Source organism: Microcaecilia unicolor, chromosome 11 (genome assembly GCF_901765095.1).
Source record: "Microcaecilia unicolor chromosome 11, aMicUni1.1, whole genome shotgun sequence".
NCBI classification, from domain to species: Eukaryota; Metazoa; Chordata; class Amphibia; order Gymnophiona; family Siphonopidae; genus Microcaecilia; species Microcaecilia unicolor.
In genome coordinates, this window is record NC_044041.1 from 83,046,466 (window position 1) to 83,073,411 (window position 26,946).

Genomic DNA, 26,946 nt, shown 5'->3' on the forward strand with positions numbered 1-26,946 from the left:
CAGCATGTCTTTTGGATTTGGCTCAGCGTCCGAATATGCTGGGGTCTTCGGGCTGTCTGGCAGGGCCGGTGCGCAGTTTGATGCAGGAGAATACAAGGGTGGGTGTCTTTGTCGAGGCTGACTGACAGTGAGAAACGGCCTCTGTCTCATCACATGCAGAGCACAGCTGCCATTTTACAACCTCCGGGCCCAACAGAGCATTCCGCTGCATTAGGATCTTTTTCTCCAGAGTTTATATTGCTTTTACACCAAGCCTGTTTATTGAAGCAGGATCAGTTAGAGTTGCTGAAAGATGCTTCACCTTTTCACTTCACTTCCCTCTGGCTCTTAAAGAGATTTTGTTTAGACTTCCAGGAGTGGGCAGATGAGGCTGTCTCTGCTTCTCGCTCCTTATCTGATGCAGCCTAGGTTTGTTCAGAAGAGCCATAGTTGAAGGAGCTGATAGAGGAGGGAAGGCTCCTTTCTGATGAGGGGGATGATCTGAAAGTACTGAGGTGGTTTCATAAAGAGGAGCTCAGTACTCTTCTTTCTGAGGCACTGGCGATTTTTTTCCATTGAGGAGCTTTCTGCTTTGGCATCAGGAGTTCCATCTTCGTTGATCATGAGGGGGCATAGAGGCCCTTCTAAGGCCTGTCCGTTGCATCCAGACATTCAGGATCAGATTACAGCAGAATGGGTCTCGCTGATCGCAGGGTTGAGAATGGAGGAGCCATGACTCGCCCCTACCCATTAGTTCTGGAGGAGAAAGATAAATTGCAGCTTCCCAGGGTGGACTCCCTTGTTACAACAGTGACTAAGAAGACCACCTTGCCAGAGGAAGGGGGTGTTGCCTTAAAAGACCTACAGGATAGGAAGCTAGAAGGCTTGCTCAAACAAGCCTTTGAAGTAGTCTCTTTGGGCCTTCAAGCAATAATGTGCAGCTCGTTCATGGCAAAAGCACGCCTGAAGTGGCATTGGCAATCTCAACACAAGACAGGTGCCATAATGCCCACTTGGAAGCAGAGTTGGCCTACTTGCAGATGTTACTTGATATGTTACAGGTTACATTCACAGTATGTCTTTGGCTGTCATGGCATGTTGGCAACTTAGTTGCAGCATTGGGCAGCAGATGCATCATCAGTCATGTCTCGTTAAACTTTCGTTTCAGGGCAAGTGGCAATTTGGAAAGGATCTTGGTAACTTGGTGAAAGTACTGGGGGAAATTAAGCCACAGCGGTTGCCGGAGGATGTCGAAACCCTTTGGTTCCATTTTTAGGGGGCTATATCTCAATTTTGATATAGCAGACAGTACCAGCTTGGTTGTCAGCAATATTGTCAGAAGTCTTGCTTTTAGGCATGCCAGCCTTCCTTTCATGTGGACAGGAAGTCCTCTGTCAGCTAGAGCACCCAGTGCCTCTTGAGCTTTGCAGTGATGCAAGGCTGGTTCACTCTTCTCTTCCTCTGGTGGAAGGACATCTTCAGTATTTTCAGGAGGAGTGGGCTAAAATCATGTCAGACCAGTGGGTTCTGGATATTCTTACAGAAGGTTACAAGTTGAGTTCTTCCACCCAGTCATGCCTATCATCATGTAGCCTCCTTTCTGAAAGGGGAACCAAGGCTGTCAAGGTTCATGCCACCATAGATTTCTTGCTAACGCAAGCCATTGTTCCAGTTCCCTAGTCCGAACAGGGTCAAGACAGATACTGCTACTTCATTGTTACAAAGAAGGAAGGCACTTTTAGTCCGTTCTTAGATCTCTAAGGTCTAAATTGCTGCCTCTGAGTGTCCTGTTTTCTCATGGAAACAAAGAGCAGTCAATCTTGGTTCAAGCGGGAGACTTCTTAGTACCTTCGATTCAAGAAGGCATACTTGCATATACCCATATGTCCACCGCATCAGAGGTTTCTACATTTTGCAGTGCTGGGCTCTCACTTCCAGTTCAGGGCTTAATAATAAGAGTAGCCATACTGGGTCAGACCAATGGTCCATCTAACCCAGTATCCTGTTTTCAAAACAGTGGCCAAGCCAGGTCACAAGTACCTGGTAGAAACCCAAATCGTGGCAATATTCCTTACTACAAATCCCAGGGCAAGGTTGCTGCCCTATGTCTTGTCTCAATAGCAGATTATGAACTTTTCCTCCAGGAATTTGTCCAAACCTTTTTTTTTTTTAATCCAGATATGCTAACCGTTACCACATCCTCTGGCAAAGAGTTCCAGAGCCTAACTATTCGTTGAGTGAAAAAATATTTCCTCCCATTTTATTTTAAAAGTATTTCCATGTAACTTCCTCGAGTGTCCCCTAGTCTTTGTACTTTTGGAACAAGTAAAAAATTGATTTACACTACTCAGGATTTTGTAAACCTCAATCATATCTCCTCTCATCCATCTCTTTTCCAAACTGAAGAGCCCTAACCTCTTTAGCTTTCCTCATACGAGAGGAGTTCATCCCTTTTATCATTTTGGTCGCTCTTTGAATCTTTCCACTATATCTTTTTTGATATATAGTGACCAGAACTAAATGCAATACTCGAGGTGCAGAGTGGTACAAAGGCATTATAGTATTTTTGGTCTTATTTACCATCTCTTTCCCCTAATAGTTTACTTCTCACTGGTCTTCCACTCAATCATCTTTGTCCTCTCCAATCTGTCCAGAATTCTGCAGCTCGACTTATTTTCTGCTAGAATCATTATGCCCACACTAGCCCATTCCTAAAGTCACTTCACTGGCTCCCTGTCCGCTGCTATATACAGTTCAAACTCCTCTTACTGACCTTTAAATGCATCCACTCTATGACCCCTCACTACCTCTCCTCTCTCATCTCTCCCTACATTCCTCCCTGTGAGCTCCGCTCTCTGAACAAATCCCTCTTGTCGTTCCCCTTCTCCTCCACCGCTAACTCCAGACTTCGTTCCTTTTATCTTGCGGCACCTTATGCCTGGAACAGTCTTCCCGAACCCATACATCTAGCTTCATCTCTACCTGTTTTTAAATCTGTGCTGAAAGCTCACCTTTTCACTACTGCCTTTGGCTCCTAACCGCTACAGATTTGCCGCCCTCCTCCCCTGTTCCTCTTTACCCTGTAATTCCCTTGCCCGTGATGTCTTGGCTGTTTTACCTAGATTGTAAGCTCTTTGAGCAGGGACTGTCTCTCTATGTCAAATGTTCAGCGTTGCGTGCGTCTGGTAGTGCTATATAAATGCTATTAGTAGTAGTAATAGTTCCTTCGGTTTTGTCATAGCACCAAGAATGTTTACCAAGGTTATGGAGGTGGTAGTGGTGATCTTCCTTCGGTGCCAGAGAATCGGTTCACCTGTATCTCGATGACTGACTGGCTCATTCATGCATCATTCTATTGGCGACAATGGACAAAGTTGTCCGTCTTCCTCAGTTGTTGGGTTGGATGATCAATTTCAAGAAGAGCAGACTAATTCCATTACAGATGCTGGAGTATATCTGGGTGTTCTATTTGACATAGCAAGAGAGATGATCTTCCTCAGGGAAGCAGGATGTTGAAGCTGGTTCAACAGATTTGTCTTCAAAGCAGGCCCAGTCTGGGACTGTCCAGGTTCTGGGGTCAATGATGGAGGCGATGAAAGTGGTGCCATGGGCATGGGTTCATATGTGGCCATTACCGGAGTTTCTTCTCATATGCTGGTTTCGGGTGTCATCTTCCTTGGATGCTGGTTGCTAGACTGAGTATGCAGTGGTGGTTGTCGCCCAGGAGTTTGACCATCGGAGCTCCCTTTCTGATAACAACACAATGGGAGGTGGTGACAACAGATGTGAGCAAATCAGATTGGGAGCTCATTACAAGTGCTATCTGGCACAAGGCACTTGGATGGAACAGGAGTCTCGGTGGTTGATAAATCGCTTGGAGCTCAGGGCATTGCGAAATGCCTTATGCAACTTTGCTTGTTTTCTCTGACAATGCGACGGCAGTGGTTTATATCAGCAAGCAAGGTGGGACCCAAAGCCATCGACTGGCTGTAGAGGTGGCCTCCCTCATGAGCTGATCAGAGAAAACTTCTCTACTTGGCGGCAGCTCACATCACTGGGTCCTTGAATGTGGAAGTGACCTTTCTCAGCAGGTACTCCTTGGACCAGTGAGAATGGGAACTATCCAGCCAGGGGTTTCAGCTGATAGTGGACCAATGGGGTTCTCCGCTTCTGGACGATGGCAACAGAAAGGAGGGCCAGAACTGGGCTTGATGGGGATTGATACCCCACATCTACTGTATGCCTTGGCCCGTGGTATGCCGTGTGTTGAAAAGGATCACATTGCATTGGGGTTGAATTATTCTTGTAGCCCTGGATTGGCTGCTGAGGCTGTGGTATGTGGGCCTGATTCAGCTGCAGGATGGGGATCCTCTCCGTCTTCTGGAGGTATACAGCCTACTGAAGCAAGGTCCGGTGCTCATGGAGGATCTGTGACTCTTGTTACAGCTTGGCCATCGAAAAGGTTCGGTTGAAATGAAAAGGTTATTCTAATTGTCATTGCTACCTTGCTTGAGGCTTGGAAACACTCTATATCCATGGCTTATGCGAGGGTGTGGAGGATGTTTGAGGGCTGATGTTCTGAACGTGGACTTTCTCCCTTTTTGCTCAGTTTGCATACATCTCAGTGTCTCTCCAGGCAGGTCTCAAAGGATTGGCGTTGGGTTCTCTAAAAGCTCAGGTGAGGCTTTGGCCTTTTTCAGGGGCTGACTACTGAAGAAGTCTCTTGTGGCTCACCCGGATATCATTCAATTTCTTGCGGGGAGCAGGCCGCTTGCGGCCTCCCTTCCATACACTGTGTCCAGAGTGGAACCTTAATTTAATCCTTCAGGCTTTTCAGATGTCTCCTTTTGAGCCACTCTGAAAGGCCTCCTTCAAAGATCTTTCACTAAAAAACAGTGTTCTTGGTGGCTGTTGCATCGGCACATATGATTTTGGAGCTTCAGGCTCTGTTGTCAGGATCCCTTTCTCCACTTTTCAGAGACAGGGGGTCTCCAGGTGCATGGTTCCTTCCTTTCTTCCGAAAGTAGTAGCAGCACTTCACCTCGTCCAATCTGCAGTGCTGGCCTTTTGCAGAGAGGATGAGGAGGCTCTGTGTTCTTTTATTTATTTATCAGTTTTAATATAACAGACTCAACAAGATTATCAGAAATACAAGAAATAATAACACTCCAATATCATTATATAATCAAATCATTTCTTCAATCTATCGACCAATAAACTTTTAAGGTAAAGTGATCCAAGATTAGGAAAAAGAAAGTAGAAATGAAATTTTTACAAGTAATTAAATATCACTATTGTTACTGGTATCAAAAAGTGTCTCGCCTCTTAGCCTATCTAGCAGTGTCGTGTGGTACTTCAATTGTCACATTAACGTCCTCTTTAGAAACCAAAAAATCTATCAACTGTTTAGGATCAAAAAACTGAAACATTTTTTGTTTGATACACAATTCTACATATACAGGGAAATTTTAGAATATAGTCAGCTCCTATGGCGAGAGTTCTCTAGCATAGTGCCAAAAAAGCACCTCGCCTTTTCTGAGTTTCTCTCGCCAGGTCCGAGTATATTCTTACTTTTGATCCAAAAAAAGTTGTTTGTAAATGCCTAAATGAGAGTCTGAAAACCGCATCCCGGTCCATTTCTAGTGCAAAAACAACCAGTAATGTTGATCTTTGAGTTACTACCTCCAATGAGGATTCTAGAAATGATGTCAAGTTCATACCATCCCCTCCATTGTGTTGAGGAAAAGAATTCTCCAAACGGTTTTTATTTGGCAAATATTGAGCCCGCACAATAGGGGGTAATGATTCACTAGACATACCCAATATCTCAGTCAAGTATCTTTTTACCATATCAATGGAGGAGATCAGAGGAGATCTAGGAAAGCTAGTAAATCTTAAATTCAGTCTTCTTGATTTATTCTCTAAGTATTCCAAACACCGTGCCATATAACTCCTGTCTTTAATCATAGAATGACTAAAGACCTCCAAGGATTGTACTTTTTCTCCAATTTTATCCACTTGAGAAACATTATTAGTGATTGTTTGAGCCTGCTGGAGGGTTACGCTTGATAAAATCTTTATATCTGACGAGTTTTTCAAAATGTGTTGTTGTAAAGAGGCATGCAGAGTGGCATTTAAGTCCTAGAGTGCTTCCAATGTCACCACGGGAGGTTTTTGAATTATACCCGCTTCTAAAGCCAAAGGGGGGGCGTTAACAATCTTGCTCAGGGTACTCACGGCACCTTCTTCCACCGCGGTCGTTCCTGAGCCCTCCAACGGCGTTAGCAAGTTCCCTTTCTGAATTTGCCCTTCCCCCTCCGGAGAGAGCAAAGCAGATCTCGCTTCGTCTTCCAAACCACTTGGCTGCGGTGGCGCTGCGCGCTCGACGGGGCTGAACGAGACTCAGTCATCACTGCTGGCCAGCCCACTAGCGCCGGCCTCGACAGCAGGGGAAGAGATGCGATTTGGACCCAGAAGCAGCCCGAATTGCTCCAGAGTCGGCTGGGTCAAAAGGTGGGTCCCACTCGAGGTAGAGGGAGTCTCTCGGGTTTTCCCTCTCCGCTTTCCCATAATGGGAAATCAGTTCCTTCTCTTCTGCCGTATACCGGGCAAACAAGCGCGTCTGGTGCAGTTAACGTCTCAGGCGGCCATCTTGGATCGAGGCTCTGTGTTCTTAAAGTTTCTCGATGTTCATAGAGGCCTCGAATATCTGGAATTGATGAATGAGTTTCACAAATCAGACTGTTTTTTTTGGTAAACAGAGGCTTTGTCTCTTGGCTTCCAAGCCTACAATTGCTATATAGCTGAAGGAGACTATTGCATCAGCTTATTTGCTTGCAGGGAAGCAGTCTCCTCAGGCCTTGTGGGCTTATTCTACGAGGCGAACAGCAACATCCTGGGCAGAAGACTACCTTACTGTCTCTGGCAGATATTTGCAAGGCGGTGACGTGGTCAATGCTGAAAATCTTTGCCAAGCACTACAGAGTGGAAGTTGTGGTTCGCTTAGAAGCCAGTTCTGGGGCATCAGTCCTTGGGGTTGTGGCGCCAGGATCCCACCCACTCTAAAGATTGCTTTTAAACATCCTACAGGTTCTGGAATAGTGGGAAGCTACGTAATGGAAGGATAAATTAGGTCTTACCTGAGAATTTTCTTTCTGTTAGTCTTTCCTATTATTCCAGAGGCCCACCTGAAGTTTGAGATGTTTGGTTGGTACAAAGTAATGGGTCAAATAACTATCACCTTGCATGATGCTTTCTGCATATCTCTTCTTGCCCAGATATGAGAGGTCCACAAGCTTGCTTGTCTGGTTAGTGTTAGTTTAGCAAGGAGTTAAGGTTGTTGTTGTTTTATCCTGAGTTTCTCCTTACTGCTTGTCTATGTAAATACTGAGGAGCTGGATTGGATGCCGAGAGGTGTCTCTGCTCAATTTTCTGTCTCTACCTTCTGGTTGACGGACACAGCTATCCACAGATTCTGGAATAGTGGGGGAGGACTAATGGAAAGAGAATTATCAGGTATGACCTAATTTCTTCTCTTTACCTAACGGAATCCAGGCAGTGAGTTGAGTTTGAGATTTTGTTGTTCAGACGACTTAAGGCAATCCTAGAATGGCTACAGTAGAAGGGACCTTGGAGATACCATCCTGCACATTAAGATCTGCCTCTGTACAGGACCATCTTTGTTAATCTAATGTGCGCTAAGAAACCTCTCGTGATGGTTTTCCCTCAACACTGCTTCCTGAGAATTTTCTCCAGTCCTTTTCTGCCTTTATTGTTAATAAATGTTTCCTAAATCTGCCCTTCAAGACATTTTATAGTTTTAGTCCCCCTGTATGGGTGGTGTATGTGTTTATCATTTTGTGGCTGTTTTATACATATTTATTTATGTTCCCGATCCAGTCAGAGTAGTGTGACCTAGAATGTGTCTCTAGTGGGGACACAGTCAGTGGGTTATGCTGTTTTATGGAGGAGGAGTGGTCAGGACTTACTTTTTCTTTTCTCAGTGGGGATATTTTTTCTTGTTCAGTCCATAGTTTGCCTCCCTCCCCCCACCCCGGAATTCCCCCATGGTGTAGGATAACATTGCAACATGTGATACTTGTGCTTTCTCACACATCTCACTTTTCTGTTTTTTTCTGTACATTTTTCCTAGGGATTTGCAGCCTGGTATTAAATCTGTGCAAGTTGTGCTGAGGTGAGTTCGGGGCTTTGGCTTTTGCAGAGGAGACACATTCATAAGGAATAAACTACTGTGGAGAGATGAGAGATCTATTAATATACAACATAAATGACCTTATCCCTACATATTCTCCTAATACTGTGCCATTTCTGTATTGTCATTCACTGAATTTGGTTACATCTGCATTATAGGTTTTTTGTTTGTTTGTTTTTTTGCCTTTCTGTGTACTGCTGTGAATCCCAGGTTTCTTTGAATCCCAAAGTAGTTGAAGCTTTAAGTACCTCGTAAGGGGGAAAAAAATAAGTCACTGCAGTGCAATCTTCAGCTGGTGAGAGATGAGCATGGGTACCAGCCATCTCTGCTTACAAGCCCTGAGCTTCTTGTAGATATTGCTGGGCTGGTACCAATGTTCCCTCTAAGTGGAGCGCATGAGCAATTGCTCATACATTTTAGGAGCATCGCTCACAGATTTTTACATGGTTGCTCACAAAAATGTTTTTTGTTCTACATGCAGAAATGCATTGCTAATACTGGCGGTCAAAAATTTCTGGTTTTTAAAACTTGTTGCTCACGCAATAAAGTTTGCATATACCAGGCCACTCTTTAGAGGAAGCATTGGTTGGCACATGTTCAAGTGCCGAGGAATACAGAAGTCCTGCCAGGCACAAGTCTCACAAGATTCAGGTGGTTCATGGTTGGAGCACAGCTACAGTGCTTTCACATTTTCCTCTAAAGTGCATGTATATTATTGGAGGTTGTACTGTGACAATACAGCTCTGTTCAGGTTAGCTTCCTTTTCCCTTGCAGGATCTGTTACACTGACACCAGCTGTCCTCAGGAGGATCAGTACCCTCCCAACATTGCAGTGAAGGTGAATCACAGTTTCTGTTCAGTTCCGGTAAGTTTGCTTATCAGCCTTCTAAAGATAGGGGTTAACTATTGGGACACCAGAAACGGTTCTTTGGATAGGTAATTGGTAACAGGAAAGGGATAGAAAATAAGACAAAGAATACTATAATGCCTCTGTATACTTTGGAAGGGAGGTGGGAGAGGAAAGATATGATAGGTATTTAAATGTCTCTATGTGGCAAAAATGCACAGGCGGCGGGCAAGTCTTTTTCATTTGAAAGGAAGATCTGGAATGAGGGGGCATAGGATGAAGGTGAAAGGGGATAGACTCAGAAGTAACCTGAGGAAATATTACTTCACAGAAAGGATGGTTAATTTGTGGAATGGCCTCCCGGTGGAGGTGGTGGATTACATTCAGTGACAAAGTCAGTTACCTTGGACTTTCTATTACAGATTTATCAAGTCAACAAACTAAGACTATAATTTCTTAACTGTATACAGTGACATACATAGTTGTCGGTATTCACAAGTGTAAACATGATCAGTGACTCCCTCGCACCCACTTCTGTAATAAGTTAAGAGTGCAGGAACCAAAAAAGGTTAACTCCTGCTCTAGAAAGTTTTGTGAAAAAGATCTAGCTATCATTGTGGACAATACGCTGAACTCTTCGCCCAGTATGTGGTAGTAGCCAAAAAAGCAAAAGTAGTAAATTTAAAACAAATTGAAGAAAATCTTTCTTCACTCAGCGTGTAATTAAACTCTGGAATTCGTTGCCAGAGAATGTGGTAAAGGCAGTTAGTGTCACGGTGTTGACTGTTTCCTTGTCTGTGCTCACCTCGCCCTCTGGTGGCCTGAACCGGTGGCTGCTATGAACTGTCACACCGTTCCAGACTTTAGCACAGTCCGGTCCAGAACTTCCAGGCTGCCAGACTTGCTTTTCTTTGTGCCTGAACATAGCTGCCTTGTGATGCCTGCAGCTGAACTTCAGCTGCTGATGTGCTTTATTAGCCACCTGAAAACTTCTGTGTTTGCCTTTGCATCGTCTAAGGTCCCTGGTATGTGGGTGTGCTCTGTGCACTTCTGCCTAGTCCAGTTCTAGTCTGATTTTCTTGCCTGGTTCTAGTTTGTTTGTGTGTAGTTAGCTTTGGTTTTATTGTTTAGTTCCTAGTCTTGTTTCTGGTCTGCATTTCCTTGTCTTGTGTCTGTGTTCCTTTTTAGTGGCTGCTTGGCAGCTTTCAGTCCTGACTCTCACCTGTCTATGTTTCTGTCTTAGTGGCTGCCTGGCAGCTTTTAGTCCTGACTCTGTTGTGTGTTTCCTGTTGGTATCCAGTTCCTGCCCTGTCCTGTAAGTCTGCCGGCCGCCTGCACCCAGGGGCTCAACAGGAACGGTGGTCAAGCGCAGGTGAAGTCTAGCTGTTCTTGCTCTGCCTGTCCCAGCTTGTTTGCCTCTGCTGCAACTCCAGTCCGGGGTTCCAGTCCTGTTCTGCCTTGCCTCTGGTTTGGGGGTGGTTTTGCCTGCCACTGCCGCTCCGCGGCAGTGGTCCAAGGGCTCACAAACCTTGTGCTTCCGTGAGAAGCCTGACAGTTAGCTTAGTAGAGTTTTAAAAAAGTTTGGACGGCTTCTTAAAGGAAAAAGTCCATATACCATTATTAAATTGGACTTGGGGAAAATCCACTATTTCTGGGTTAAGCAGTATAAAGATGTTGGGCTTCATGGACCTTTGGTCTTTCCCAGTATGGCAGTACTTATGTACTTATAAAAAGATTGGCTTTGTAAGGATATACGGCGAGACCTAGAGAGATGGATGCCAATGGGGCTGTCCTGGATGGGACGGATCGTGGCTGTCAAGATGAATATTTTGCCTCGGCTTTTATAACTATTCCCGGTACTCCCCTTGCAACTCCCTAGAACCTTTTTGTTGGGACTGCAGAATAGTATAATTCGTTTTATCTGGAATAACAAAAGACCGCGTCTACCGCGAACGTTACTATACAAAAGCAGGAGGGAGGGGGGGCTTGGGGGTCCCCAACCTGTATTGGTATTATTGTGCTGCACAGTCGAGAGCAGCGGTGGAATGGTTCCGGAAGGAAGACCATAAAACATGGGTGCACATTGAACAAGCAGTGGTTGGGTCTCGTACACTAGGACACGATGTGGTTGCCTAACAAACATAGAGGACAAGTAGACAAATTCCCTCCTGCGGTACAGGCAACATTCCACTACTGGGATCATATGTTTGAGGAGCGTCAGCCCCTTGTGTCCGGTCTGGCTAGTGGATAATCCGAGGTTTGGTCCGGGAGTGGGGAATACCACATTTTGCAGGTGGGCTGAAGTGGGGTTAGATATGTGTGGGCAGCTGCACGTGGGAACAGACATGAAACCCTTTGACAGACTAGTAGAGGACTATGGCCTTAGGACTGAAGACAGGTATGCCTATATACAACTACAGCATTTCCTGCAGGGACCATCCTATGTAGAATGTATGAAAAGAGAGATACACCCCCTTGAAGAGGTGTGTGTAGACACAAGATCTACGCAAGGCATGATCACCTACTTCCTTGTCATCAAGCAGATGAAGCCATTACGTATGGGTTGTGTCCATCAACCAGCAGGGGGAGATAGAGAGCACTCAATTTTTCATAGTGCCTCATGGCCAGCTAGCTCCACTGCCTCTTCAGTATTCTCTATCTCCCCAAGCAGGGTGGCTGCAGCTTCTTCGAGCATCAAAAATCTGCCTGGGGGTGGCTCCTGGCTTTCCAGTTGTTAGCCGGGGTGTTAGAGGCTATAGCAGCTTCACTTTGAAGGCACATAGGTCAGCCCTTTCCCTGCCTTACCCATGCCCCTGTGGATGTGGACATATTAGCTTGCTTTTCCCTGTCCTTTCCCACTCAGTGGATGCAGGCACATTGGTTCGCCTTTCCCTGCCTTTCCCACTTATCTGAGCCTCCGGAGTGTTCTTATTTACCTCTTTTGCCTCTGCTTTCCTCACAGCGTTTAATTATTATTATTTTTTTTTGTAAGTCGCATTGCGCTTTAGCGCAGCGATCTTGGAAAAGAGGTTTTTTTCTTGAGATTCTTCTGCAGGACCGGAGCTGTGATACTCGGTCTAGTGAGGTAAGAGTGTTTTCTGACTCCTCCGGGGTGGGCCCGCGATCGGGACGTTTTTGGCGCGAACCGCCATTTTTTGAATTTTACCGCCGTTTTCGGCGATGGCTGCGGAGACTGTAAAGCGCTGTTCTAAATGTGGCAAGCGCAAATCAGCAGCAGGGCTCTGTAATTCATGCTGTACAGACGGTAGAGCCGGCCCGAGCATGGCGAGCAGCGATCTGTTGCGCTCTGAGCTGGCAGTGGACACCATTTTGGATTTTCCACATGGTGCGTCCTCCGTTGCGACGGAGAGCCCTGAATCCGGGGGGGGGGGGGGGGGGATCTCTGAGTGAGGCTAATAATAGAGCTGATAGCCCTGGGCAGGATCCGGGCAGTCAGGGAGCGGTTTTCTCCCTTGATTTTGTTTTAATGCTGCATAGGGCATACATGCTTAAAAGAGATCTTCCACAGGGATCTTCGGACCCTCTGCCTGCCCCACCCCCAGTGGATCGTGGCCTTTTGGAGTTGGCTTTGCCTGTTTCTTATCCTCCTGATAAACGCAGAAGGGCTAATTCCCTTTCTGAGTGTGGCGCCCCCCCCCCTTCCCCCCCCGTGGTCGGGCTATGAGGATTCTGAGGGGTCTGGCAGAATTTCTTGGCTGAGGAGCCAGAGTCGGGTGCAGAATTGCCACAGGAGCTTGATGATCCGTCTGCAGTGAGGATTTTCCACCGCGAGGAGCTGCCAGCACTTATTTCAGATGCCTTACAAGCCCTCTCGATTGAAGATCCTGGGAGTGGCACAGCCTCCTCTGTTAATCCAAGGATGGCTAGTACCAGAAAGCCTGCTCGAGCCTTTCCTTTGCATGACTCCATCCAAGAGCTTATTTCGGCTCAATGGGCTGACCCCAAGGGACCTTTGAAGGTTGCCAGGACTATGGGGCAGTTATACCCTCTGAGTGAGGAACATTTGGCTCGCTTTGCAATGCCTAAAGTGGATGCCCTGGTCACGGCTGTGAAAAAGAGAACTACTTCCCTGTTGAAGGAGGTGTTGCCCTGAAGGATATTCAAGACCGCAGGCTTGATTCAGCTCTGAAGCGGTCCTTTGATTTGGCAGGTCTCACTGTTCGGGCGTCTGCATGCAGTTCTTATGCTGCTAGAGCCTGCCTGGCTTGGTTACAGCAGGCAGTGGAACAGCTCGGTGATGGAGCGTAGACCTGTCTGAAGTGGCTCCGCGGATGGAGTCGGCCTTGTCCTTTTTGGCTGACGCCCTTTATGATATGGTCAGAGCTTCGGCTAAACAAATGGCTGTAGCAGTGGTGGCTCGCCGCACTCTTTGGCTACGACATTGGGCGGCGGACATGGCCTCTAAGCAAAGGTTAGTGAAGTTGCCCTTTCAAGGCCTTCTCCTGTTTGGTGAGGAGCTGGAAAACATTGTTAAAGGCGTGGGGGATTCCAAACCTCAGCGCTTGCCCGAAGATAGGCCAAAGCATTTCTCTAAGGGTCAGGCGGTCCGCTTCTCTTACAGACCTCGCTTCCGGGAAGCTAGAAGGTACCGCTTTCAGCAGAGGAACTCCTTTCGCTCGGACAAACTTTCCGCAGCTGCCGGTTCAAGGCCTGGAGTTCAGGGGCGACCCTCTCAGTGATGGTGCGCTGGCCCCCTCCTCGTTTCCTGTCATCGGAGGAAGACTTTCCCTCTTTTTCGAGGAGTGGGCCAAAATCTCCACAGATCAGTGGGTCTTGGGACCTGATCAGAGACGGTTACCGAATAGAATTCGATGCCCCAGTGAGAGATGTTTGTGGAGTCCCGATGCGGTTCTGCCGCCAAACGGGCGGTGGTAGAGGAGACTTTGCACAGTCTGTGCCAGATAGGGGCTGTGACCCCGGTGCCTCCCGCCGAACAAGGTCTAGGCTGCTACTCCATTTACTTTGTGGTGCCACGAAAAGGCGGGTCTTTTCGCCCGATCCTGGACTTAAAAGAGCTAACAAGTCCTTAAGAGTGTGACATTTTCACATGGAAACCCTGCACTCCGTTATTGCGGCGGTACAACCAGGAGAGTTTCTCACGTCTCTGGACCTGAAAGAAGCTTACTTGCACATACCAATTTGGCCCTAGCACCAGAAGTTTCTGCGGTTTGCTGTGTTGGAAAAACATTTCCAGTTCCGGGCCTTGCCTTTTGGCTTCGCCACAGCTCCCCGAACCTTCTCCAAGGTAATGGTGGTAGTAGCTGCCTTTCTCAGGCGAGAGGGTATCCGGGTTCACCCATACCTAGATGACTGGCTCATCAGAGCAGACTCAGAAAAAGAGAGTCATCTAGCTACAGCCAGAGTGGTTTCAGTCCTTCAATCTCTGGGCTGGGTCGTCAATATGGCCAAAAGTTACCTGACCCCCTCGCAATCTCTAGAATATTTGGGGGCCAGGTTCGACACAGCCTCGGGCTGTGTGTTTCTTCCCGAGCAAAGGCGGTGCAAGCTTCAGAATCAGGTCCGTCTGCTCCTGAGGATGCCCCGCCCACGAGCTTGGGACATTGTCCAGCTGTTGGGATCGATGACGGCCACCTTGGAAGTGGTGCCATGGGCAAGAGCGCACCTGAGACCTCTACAGTATTCTCTACTTCAACGATGGTCTCCAGTATCTCAGGATTATCAGTGCAGACTTTCTTGGCTCCCTGCGGCCCGCCTCAGTATGGAGTGGTGGCTCTCGGACAGCATGTTGCGGTGGGGAATGCTGCTGGCGCTTCCCGATTAGTGCCTAGTGGTGACAGATGCCAGCCTGAAGGGCTGGGGCGCACATTGCCAGGGGAAGCATGCCCAGGGTCTGTGGACGCCCGACGAGTCGGAGTGGTCTATCAACCGCCTGGAGTTGAAAGCTGTGTTTCTGGCTCTTCTGGCCTTTCAAGTGACCCTGGAAGGATTGGCTGTCCGAGTGATGTCGGACAACACGACAGCAGTGGCCTACATAAATCGACAAGGCGGCACTCAGTGCAGAGCTCTAGCCGCGCAGGCCGAACAAATTTGCCACTGGGCCGAGCTGCATCTACAGTCCCTGTCAGCAGCTCACATTGCAGGTCAGAGCAATGTGCAAGCTGACTATCTAAGCAGGCATCAGACTGATCCAGCGGAGTGGGAACTAGCAGACGATGTATTCCTGCAGATATGTGCCAAATGGGGCAAGCCAGTGATGGATCTTATGGCAACCAGTTCCAATGCCAAAGTCCCGTGCTTCTTCAGCAGACTGAGGGATCCTTGCTCTGCCGGGTTGGATGCCTTGGCTCAACCCTGGCCCCTGGGCTTGCTGTATGTCTTCCCTCCGTGGCCCTTGATAGGGCGAGTGCTCCTGCGGATTCGGCCGCATCCAGGAGAAGTGGTGCTCATCGCCCCGGATTGGCCCAGGAGGCCTTGGTATGCGGACCTCCGACAGATGCTGTTGGAGGCTCCCTTTCCGTTACCTCTGGTTCCGCACCTGTTGTCACAGGGTCCAGTTGCCATGCAGGACGCCTGCCACTTTGGTCTTATGGCATGGCGATTGAGAGGACACAATTGAAAGAGAAAGGCTACTCAAGGTAATTTCCAGTCTCCTGCAGGCCCGTAAGCGCTCCACGTCCGTGGCTTATGCAGGATGGTGTACACAAAGGCTTGACCTGTAATTCCCTGCGGGTGCAAGTGGCAGCATTGGCCTCCCTGCGTGGCAAGGTTGAAGGCGTGTCCTTAGCTGCTCATCCAGATGTGGCACGGTTTCTTAGAGGGGTGCTTCGGCTCCGTCCTCCCGTGCGGGCACCTTGTCCAGCTTGGAACCTGGGGGGTTTTTTTTGTTACATTTGTACCCCGCGCTTTCCCTCTCATGGCAGGCTCAATGCGGCTTACATGGGGCAATGGAAGGTTAAGTGACTTGCCCACAGTCACAAGGAGCTGCCTGTGCCTGAAGTGGGAATTGAACTCAGTTCCTCAGTTCCCCAGGACCAAAGTCCACCACCCTAACCACTAGGCCAGTCCTCCATCCCCTTCAGAGGGCTCCCTTTGAACCGCTTCGGCGTGCTTCAGAGAAAGATTTGATACTGAAGGCCGTCTTTTTAGTGGCCATTACCTCGGCGAAATGGGTGTCAGAGCTCCAGGCGCTGTCCTGTAGAGACCTTTTCCTGCAATTCTCAGAGTCCAGGGTCACGGTTCGGACCGTGCCTTCCTTCATGCCTAAGGTGGTTTCAGTGTTTCACCTAAACCAGCCTGTTTTTCTACCCTCCTTTGTTGAGGAGGAATTTCCAGATTCATTTGGGCAGTTGCACCTTTTGGATGTGCGCAGGACTCTGTTGCAGTATCTGCGAATTACAAATTCTTTCAGGACCTCTGATCATCTTTTTGTGCTGTTTGCAGGTCCTCGCAGAGGGTCTTCAGCGTCTAAAGCCATTATTGCCCGTTGGCTCAAAGAAGCTATCTTTTCAGCATATCTGCTGTCTGGCCGGGCTCCGCCTGAAGCCTTTAAGGTGCATTCCACAAGAGCAATTTCCTCTTCCTGGGCGGAAACTGGAGCACTATCTCTTCATGAGATTTGCAGTGCTGCAACATGGGCTTCTAAGCTCTCTTTCGCCCGACATTACAGGCTGGATGCGTTTTGGAGCACAGGTGCTAGCGCGTGGTGTGGCTTGTTCCCACCCTATTTAGGGATTGCTTTGTTACATCCCATATGTCATGTCTTCAACTGCTTGATGACAAGGAAGGGAAAATTAGGTTCTTACCATGATAAATTTTCTTTCCTTTAGTCATAGCAGATGAAGCCATGAGCCCTCCCTGTATGATTGTCTGTATTGCAGTGATTCTGATTTTAGGTGCTGTTCTTGTTTCCTGAAGTTATATTCCTTCCTTGGAGAGTCGGAAAACAGTCTTCAGGATTGTTGTTAGTGATAGGAGGATGAGTTCATTCCCTCCAGTTCATGTTTTGGGAGGATTTTATTCCCTCCAGGAGGATGCAAGTATTCCCTCCGTTTATACAAAGTGGAGGACGAGTTCATTCCCTCCTTTTTTGAATTTATGCCCTTGTTAAGGGGCCATCGTTCGCTGTGAGGAAAGTTCATGTTATTCCCATTGCGGTTTGCCATACTGCTTTGGAAGCTTCAAATACTGAAGAGGCAGTGGAGCTAGCTGGCCATGAGGCACTGTGAAGAGTGCTCGCTATCTCCCCCTGCTGGTTGATGGACAGAACCCATACTTAATGGCTTCATCTGCTATGACTAAAGGAAAGAAAATTATCATGGTAAGAACCTAATTTTCCCTTGTATAAATGTTTGGTTGCCCGTCTTAAGCCATACATTTTGCACCGGAAGCGGTGGGGAACAGGAATTAAATTTCACATTGTCAGAGGTAGAATGGCGGAGGCTGGAGAGTATGATTTTGAAATCCTCTCGGGCTGTGGCCATGAAGGAAAATGCAATTAAAATATTTTATAGATGGTGCCTTACGCCGATAAGATTATACCACATGTATGCTAATGTGTCGAAAGATTGTTGGAGAAATTGTGGGGGAGTAGGTACCATGGGGCACATCTGGTGGATATGTCCCAAGGCACAGGCATACTGGAAAAGTGTGCATGCACGACTTCAGGCCTGGACGGGAAGATCTGTGCAGTGGCATCCTTTAATTTTCATTCTGGGTCGGATACCGGAGGGTCTTGCAGCCAGTCAATGGGCCCTGGTAAAGGGGTCACTACATGCTGCTCGCATTAACTTGGCTCAGCAGTGGAAAGCGGTGCAGGTTCCCTCACTTGTGAATTGGATTACGAAGGTGCGATATATCTGTGAGATGGAGAGATTGACAGCTATTAAATGCAAATCAGTGCCAATGTGGGAAAAGGCTTGGAAACCCTTTTTGAATGCGTGTGTTGGATGAAAGGTATAAGGTTAGGGAGGGGAGATGGGGGTTAAGGGAGGGGTGGGTTTGGGCTTAGAAGGGAGGGACCTGTAGGAGTAGGGGGTTAGGTACTTTGTGTTGGAATTTAAATATTAAAAAAAAAAAAAAGCTTTGAAGTGACATAAATAAGAGAATTGACATGGATAATTGATCTAAATATCTGTTCAAGAAGATACTCTGTGCTAGATTTATGATAACTGTTCCATTATGTGTTGAATTGAGCTGAGTATTCTTTGTTCTGTATTACTAATGTTCAATAAAGACTTCTAAAAATTAAAAAAAAAAAAAAAAGATTGGCTTTGCTCTCTGGACTTAAAAGGATGCCTACATTCACATCCCGATACTTCCTGTGGCCTGGAGATATCTCAGATTTAGTGTGGGAACATGTCACTTTCAGTACCATGTGTTGCCGTTTGGCCTTGCTTCAGCTCCCAGGGTTTTTACCAAGTGTCTAATGGTAGTTATAGTATCGCTACACAGATGAGTCCATGTGTTTCCCTACCTGGATGATTGTCTGGTGAAGAATACATCGAAGGACAGTGCTCAGGAGTCCATGTGGAGAGCTATTCAGGTGCTGGAGCTACTAGGGTTCGTTTTAAACTACCCCAAGACCCATCTGCTCCCAGTTCAGCAATTGGAGTTCATTGGAGCCTTGCTAGACACACAGCAGGCACGAGGCTATCTCCCTGTGCCGAGGGTGAACACTCTAATCACACTCACCACTTGGGTTTGGGCCAAGCCAGCAGGTCACGGCTTGGCAGGTGTTAAGATTGCTAGGCCACATGGCCTCCAAGGTGCATGTCACTCATGGCATGTCTTCACATGAGAACGGCCCAGTGGACTCTAGCTTCCCAGTCGTGTCAGGTTTCCGGGAACCTAGCAGAGGCCATTCAAGTGACACTGGAGTTGGTTCAGTCCCTTCTCTGGTGGTTAGTTCGAACCAGTTTGACTGTGGGACTTCATTCAAAATTGCTCAGCCTCAGAGTGTGCATCTCTCCTGGGGTGGGGAGCTCATGTAGATGGGCTTCACACCCAAGGTGCTTGATAAGCTCAGGAATCGGATCTTCAGGTCAATCTCCTGGAGCTATAGACAATCTGGAACACTCTAAAGGCTTTCAAGGGTTAGCTGTCCAACCAAATTGTACTCATTCAAATGGACAGTCGGGTTGCAGTGTATTACACCAACATGCATTGGGTACCGGATCATACCCTCTGTGTCAGTAAGCCATTCAGATGTGGCACTGGGCTATCCAGCACAGTATAGTTCTCAGGGCCACGTACCTGGCAGGCAAATCCAACCCCTGACCAACAGACTGAGCAGGTTCATGCAACCACACAACCGTTGTGTTTCGGCCAAAGGGCCTGCATCAGGAGTCTTAAAAAAGACCTTTGTATTGAATTGTGGAACGGATCACTTGCGTGAAGAGTTCAGCGGTTGAGTCGAGTCAAATATACTAATTAATAAAATTTGGTTTTAGCTTTACTGTGATCCAGTCTCTGGGACTCCTGGTTTTGTGCCCACTTTTTTGTTTGTTTTTCAATTAGAAAACTAAACATTTGTATACTGTCAAAACAGTGCCTGGGAAGATCAGGACCTATAACTGTGTTCACAGAGCCTCAGCAAAGAGATCCTGCTCTCTTTTCTGCCTGGCTGGAGCAAAAGCCAGTATGACTGGGTAATTTCAAACTCCAGGCCAATCAAAGGCCAGAACAACAACATTCAAAAAAAAGCTGGCTACATCACTACAGGCATTTCCTTTATCTGTGTTAACTAAAGAAGAGAAAGGTCTGTTCTTTGTAATAGCTAAAACATAACATGCACCACCTGCTGGTCAAACTAGAGAAAAGCACTTCAAGAATCAATAAAGGCAATTCTACACGGTTCTGTCACAGTCAAATTCTTGGTGGCTGTTACTTCAGCTCGCAAGGTCATTGAGCTTCAGGTTGTAGTAGCAGATCCACCTTACACTAAATTTCATCATAACAGAGTAGTTCCTGCCTAAGGTGGTGTCAAGGTGCCATCCGAACCAGTGAATCGTTCTTCCAACATTCTTTCCCAAACCTCATGCCCATTCTGGTGAAAGTGCACTGCACACCTTGGACTTCAAGTGAACATTGGCCTTTTACTTGGAGCAGACTAGGCCCTACAGACAGTCCACCCAGCTTTGCGTTTCCTTTGATCCCAACAGGATGGGGGTTGGCTTCTGGAAACGCACAATCTCCAATTGGCTAGCGGGTTGCATTTATTTCACTTTTATTACAAAGCGGGTATGACTCTTGAGGGTTGTGTCATGGCTCATAATGTCAGAGCCATAGCTGCGTTAGTAGCCCACTTGAGGTCAGCCTCTATAGAAGAAATTTGTAAGGCTGCAATGTGGTCATCAGTCCACAGATTCAAATCTTACTGTTGCTTAGAGCATGATACCCAATGCGATGGTCTGTTTGGATAGACAGTTCTGCAGTGTTTGGGGTCTAGAATCCAACGCCAACCCCCCAGGCCCATTTTGTTCTGTTCCAGGCTGCACTCTCACACAATGTGTATATATAATTTCAGGTTAATTCATTTTTTGACCTCGCCATTGTGAGGTCCTGTTGTCCTACTGTTTTAAGTGAGCATGATAACTAGGGATTCTCACATGTAGCAGGTATTCTCCAAGGATAGCAAGCCATTCATTCTCACAAACCCTCCCACCTCCCCTTGGAGTTGTCTTCTATCTTAATAGCTATACTGTTGTTCAAAACCAGATACATATCTTATTTTGTAGGAATTTAAAAGCTTTCTTATTTCAGAAATCTTACAATGCTTGAGATTTTATTTTGTTTTGAGTCTGACCTTTTTACAATATACTTACTAGCTTGTTAACCACCTCAAGCTCTATTTTATAGGGTAGATGTTGTATATAAGAGCGATGATTTATTAGATTAGATCTCCCCTCCTCTGCCTTTCTTTCAAAATATGCATATTGTCCCCCTAGGCTTTATGATGGTCTTAGTCGGAATTAGTCGGGGTTTCATAAAAACCACAGTACAAAGACAGTGCTAGCTTCCATCATTACGTGTGGCAAAACTTTAAGTCAAGGGCAGAAAGCAATAGTTATTCAATTTTGATCTATCATGTGCCTTCGACCTGGTCAACCATAACATCTTGTTAACCAGGTTGAGTAAATTGGAATAAGCAGTAGGGTGTTAGCATGGTTTCTGGGATTTTTTTTTGTCAACCCATAGCTATAAAGTGCAGAAAGATGGTAGTTTTTCCCCGATATCTGGAGGCCTGGCTGTGGGGTTTCACAGAGTTCGCCCCTGTCTTCATTGCTTTTTAGTGTCTTAATCTAGCCTTTAGGTGTATCTTGGAAAAATTTAAAGTTCCATACTATATATATGTAGAAGATATCGCAATGTTGTTTCCTATTTTGGGGGATTGATCAACTACCTTATTTAATATTACTTCCTGTGTACAAACAATTGAAAAATTGGATCCCAAGAACACAAAGTTTTTATGGTTGGGTCCATCAGACTCCATAGAACTATCTCAACATTTTTCTGTAGATTCCAATACTTTGGAGTCTTGTTCAAAAATCTTAGGTGTAGATGTGGATTGCTTTGACATTTTCTCACCAAGTAAAATCTCTCATTAGTAAGTCTTTCTATAAGTTAAAAAAAAAAATTAAGTGATTCGTAAATATTTTGAAATAGAAAAATTTAGGTTGGTGGTTCACCACAGATCCGACTGATGATCTTCTATATAAAATACAGGAACTCACCACCGAAGCCGTTCAACAAGGCTTTCTAACCAAAAATGAAATGTCTTATTTGAATTATAAGAATGCAAAAATACCCATATTCTATCTACTTCCAAAGATACACAAAATTTTGACTCAGCCTCCGGGCAGACCTATTGTGTTTGCTGATGATTCTCTTCTGGAAAGAACATGTAAATACGTGGATGGTTTTTTGTTACCGTTAGTCCCAACCATCACTTCATATATTAAAGATACTACATACTTTTTGAAGAAAATAGATGAATTATCATCTAAACAAATCACGGGATTATTAGTCACGTTAGATGTACAGTCATTATATACGGCTATCCCCCAACAAGAAGCGCTAAAAGTTTTAGAACAAGCTTTGGAGATGCACCCCAAACCCATTACGGTTCCAACTTATTTTTTGCTTCAATTATTACAGCTAGCTGTCTTTAACAATTATTTTTTGTTTAATGATGAGCTTTATTTACAGCTTTCGGGGATAGCCATGGGGGCTGCTTTTGCGCCGGCAGTAGCAAATTTATTTATGGCTAATTTAGAAGAAGAACGTATTTACAAACTGCCCTTATTTCAACATACTGCATGTTGGTGGCGCTTTATTGACGATATTTTTTGTCATCTGAGAAGCAAGTGAGGAGATGTTACAACAATTTCTTAGATTTAAATACATGTCATCCTACTATTAAATTTCAACATCTGGTACATCAAACAAATTAATTTTTTGGATGTAAAAATTATTAAAGCTCAAGGCAAATTAGTCAGATGTCTTTGTTAAATCAACTGACCGTAACTCTCTTTTAGCATATGACAGTATGCATTCACTTCATACTAGAACTAATCTTCCATTTGCGCAATTTTTGCGTTAGACGCATATGTGATTCATCTCAAAAATATAAAAAATCAGCTGATTTGTTAATAAACAAATTACATGACAGAGGTTGTCCTAAAAAGATTGTTAAACATGCTTATAAATGAGCGCTGTTCAATCATCGAGAACATCTGTTGGAATCTAAACAACAAAAACCACAAGGGATGAAGCAAAGCATTCCGTGCATCATGCAATACACAACGTCCCCACAAATCGCTAAGATCATCTATAAACATTGGAATATACTATCTGCTCATGAAGTCTTTTCTACCCAGAAATGTATGGTGTCCAACTCTAGACGAGCCAATCTGGCTGATGTTTTATGTCGCTCTGATATTTGGAGCAACAAAAGCGATACTCAAACGGGACATGTGAAATGTGGTAAATGTATTATGTGTGATGTCATGGAAGAAACAAATTTTGGGATCCCATAAAAAATAGATTTTTATAAAAAATCATTCTGATTGTACTTCAAAAGCTGTATTTTATATGATCACTTGCCCATGTGACAAGAGATACATTGGGCAAACCAAACGGATGCTCAAAACTAGATTATCAGAACATAAGCATGCTATCCAAGCAGAGAAATTACATATGCCTCGGGTCAAACATTGTGTCAATAATGGACACACATTTAGTCAACTACGCTGTATGGTTATAGAACAGCTTTAAGATAATGGCAGACGAGGCGATATTTCCCAGGTTTTACATCAGAAGGAACAAAGATGGATCTATTATCTTCAAACAGTTATCCCAAAGGAGTTAAGTGGGCCGTTAGAATGGGAAGCGTTCTACTGAGAATTTTTGCTGTTAATGGATTGGATATCAGGCATGATGATGGCACAATGGGGAGGTACTACCCCTGGTTTTAATCTTAGTATAATTTTGATCATTGGATGTTACACTTTTGATGGCGCTATATTAGGGAGGATTAACCCCTTAAGGCGTCTTATTTAAACGATCGCCATTTTGAATCATTTGTTATTTTGATTTTCTCCTGAGGAAGCAGCGAAACAGACAGGTCCCTTTACTGTTGAGAAGAGAGAGATTGTATGTGAAACTAAACAGAGATCAGGTTAGGGGATCAACCAGGATGAGAGACCAGGACATTCGCGCCAGTTTTCACTAATAGAAGCAACATTAGCTATATCTGAACGACTCTATGTCTACCTCCATCTTAAGCTAAGTACAATACAGATTTTAGTACTGTTTGTGCAGATGGAAATATATTAACTTTAAGCCACGATCGTTTTCAGCATAATAGCCAATAGGAGATAGAAAAACTCAGTATACAATGTTCCATTTACAAGTTGAAGTGAAAACAGACGGTACTTTAAGTTCTGTGATACAATTACAATATCCTACTACGTATAGATATTTTTCAATCTTTGAATTTGAACATAGTATTCCTTTTTTAAGCACTCAAATCATATATAGTTATCACCCCTCCTTCCGTTTTTTTACTACAGACTTTTTCTTCCATTATTAAAGTTTTTTTGGAAGTTTTTTTTTTTACTCTCTAGTTTTTCAGATGGAGGAGGAGACTATGATGTTACAGTTGGTGTCCTATTTTAAAGGTACTCTGGGCTTTTGAGGCTATTTTTTAACAAATATTAACGTTTGAAATGAGTGCTTGATTTGCAATTGATTACCAGAGTATTGTTGGACAATTTGACAGTTTCTGATTTTTATACTCTGTACAGTTTTTCGATTTTTTTTTTTTTTTTTGCTTGGACTACTGCAATCTAGTCTATATGAGTTGTTCTAAGACTTTTTGATAAGATGACTGCAATTGGTTCAAAATGCGGCTGCCAGATTGATATATCCTGTCCAACGATCAGACTCTGCCTCTCCATTACTTAAGAAGTTACACTGGCTACCTGTGCATGTCAGGGTACAATTCGAACTCTGCACCTTAGTTCATCATACTCTGGTGAGGCCTCATTGTATTTAGCTGATTGTGTAATATTTCTTTCCAATGGTGTTTATAGTAAGACTCGTAATCAAATGTTACTTTGTTTTCCTTTGCCTAAGCTGGTTAAATTTAAAATAATTTAAATCTTCTTTATATTATCAAGCTGCTTATGTGTGTAATGCACTACCAATGTTGATATTTAAGTCGTACCAAATTATTTAATATTCCACATGAATCTTAAAACCTACTTATTCATAAAATACCTTTAATATAATTATGTAAAAATATGCTACTGTAGTTCCAGGAGGATTGTTCCTGTTTTTGACTCTGATCCACATAGAACTACTACTGGTTATCTGCAAACTATTACTGGTTATTATCTGCATACTACTACTGGTTATTGCGGAATAGAGGCATCATGTAACATAACTGACCTTTTGGTAGCCACCCTCTGGACTGACTCTGTTCTGTTGATTATCTTTCTGAAGGTGCAGTCTCCAAAATTGTACACAGTACTCTAAATGAAGTCTCATCAGAGACTTATACAGAGGCATTATCACCTCCTTTGTCCCGTTGGCCATTCCCTCTTCTTATAAGGTCTGCCACCTTTGCACCAGGCATACTTATGTCCACCAGCTATCCATATGCCTAATAATTGAATCTCCAGCTAAAATGGCCCTTCTGGGCAGAAACTCCTGGAGAGATATCCTTTGTGTAAAAGAATATTGCATCCTTCTGGATCATTTCCTGCCTTTGATGCTTTCCTTTTCAGGTGGCCTTTCTCATTCATGGCAGCACAGAGGTGGTCAGGCTGGAGGTGGGATTTCTGTATCATGGGCTTAGCTAGGGGGCCATGGGGGCATGGGCCCCCACAGATTAAGCCCTGGCCCTCTCTACTTTGGATTCGCCGCCACCACCAGGCACCTCTGCTGCTGTCATATTTTTAATTATTTATTATTTGGTTTAGCTTGCACCTTTTTCAGCAGTAGTTCAAGGTGTTACATTCAGATATGACTTAGGTATTTCCCTTTTCCCAGAGGACTTGGCCCTAAGTCTGTACCTGAGGCAATGGAGGGTTAAACAACTTGCTCAAGATTATAAGAAGCAACAGCAGGATTTGATCCAGGCTTCCCTGGTTCTTGACTTGCTCTTTCTAACCATTAAGCTTTTCTTCCATGCCACCAGTCTATTCATCCAAAACTTTTTCTGAAAGCAGTGTCCATTTTCTGTCTGAATGAGCTGGTTGTCCTCCTTTCCTTCCCTGAATCATATGAAATGGAGGAGGAGAAACTCACCTACCCTCAAGATTGTAAACATGCCACAAATCTATACAACAAAAGAGCATCCAGAACTATCCATCAGTTGTATGTGTCCTATGACTGCAACAAGACCACTTGTCACAAAGAGAACGTTGTTCATATGAATATTGGACTGCATAACATTGTCACAAACCTATATATCCAAACCATAAATATTTTTTTTTCAAAAAATCATTGTGGATATAGCCTTAGCCTTCTGCCACAGTACGTTGATTTGTCTGCCTCCTGGAAGAATGATAGCACAGTGGCTCAGAACTATAGTTGCATCTGTTGCTCACCTATGCTTGGTTTCAGCAGTGGACATTTAAAGCAGCAACATGGGTGTGGATCACAGTGAAGAAACATATGTGGTCCAGGCCTTGCACAGTGCATCATTAAGAGTTTGGGGTTGGTCATGGGTAGGGGGCAATTTGTGTAAAAAAAAAAAATAATAATAATAATTGCCACATTCTATTGAGGTATTAACTGTCTCAGCCTTATAACAATCATTGATATGCTGGTATTTCCTTTCATTGTTTTTTTTTTTCTATATTGTGGTTCTAATAAAATAATTTAAACATAAAGCAGCAACATGCTCTTGCATTCATAGCTTCACATTAATGACTTGATCAAGCTTCTGAGACTGACAGCAGTGCTCAGATCATAACCTTAATACTTCAACCTGACATTTCCACTGTGTGCAGTCCTGGGTTATAAAGATTAGACTAGACCTAACTCTGTCTCCCACCCCTAAGCTTTGAAGTTGTCACTTTGCGACTGATATAATCCTGTTTGTCTACCTGTAATAGATGTTGCTCCATAGATAGCAGGATAGTATGGTCACAATATCATGCCCTCCTGTTGTAAGGTTGATGCTGAGGTACTGTCTGGGAGCACAGATTTCCAAGCTGGGAGAGCATACCTAGTTTGACCCTATCTGGTGACATCACTACTTGTGTAACTTTAATGATCCTGCTGTCTATGGAGAACATTTATTACAGGTATGCAGCTCCTCTTTCTAGAGGGAGCTGTGATCTGTAGCCACTGCTTGTGTTTGGGGAGGGGGATATAAAAATAGGGGTGAATCCTTGGTTGCATATCAAGGCTGATA

General features: G+C 44.9%; 1 protein-coding gene across 2 annotated transcripts in view; it reads left to right on the forward strand.

Annotated features, from left to right (window-relative positions):
- Nucleotides 1-26,946, forward strand: part of PIAS4 (protein inhibitor of activated STAT 4) — a 120,265-nt gene that overhangs the window by 40,713 nt on the left and 52,606 nt on the right. For both annotated transcript variants that reach the window (XM_030218076.1, XM_030218077.1), the window contains exons 4-5: nt 8,132-8,173; nt 8,966-9,056. In XM_030218076.1, coding sequence (XP_030073936.1) covers nt 8,132-8,173; nt 8,966-9,056 — 133 coding nt within the window. The remainder of the gene's footprint in view (nt 1-8,131; nt 8,174-8,965; nt 9,057-26,946) is intronic.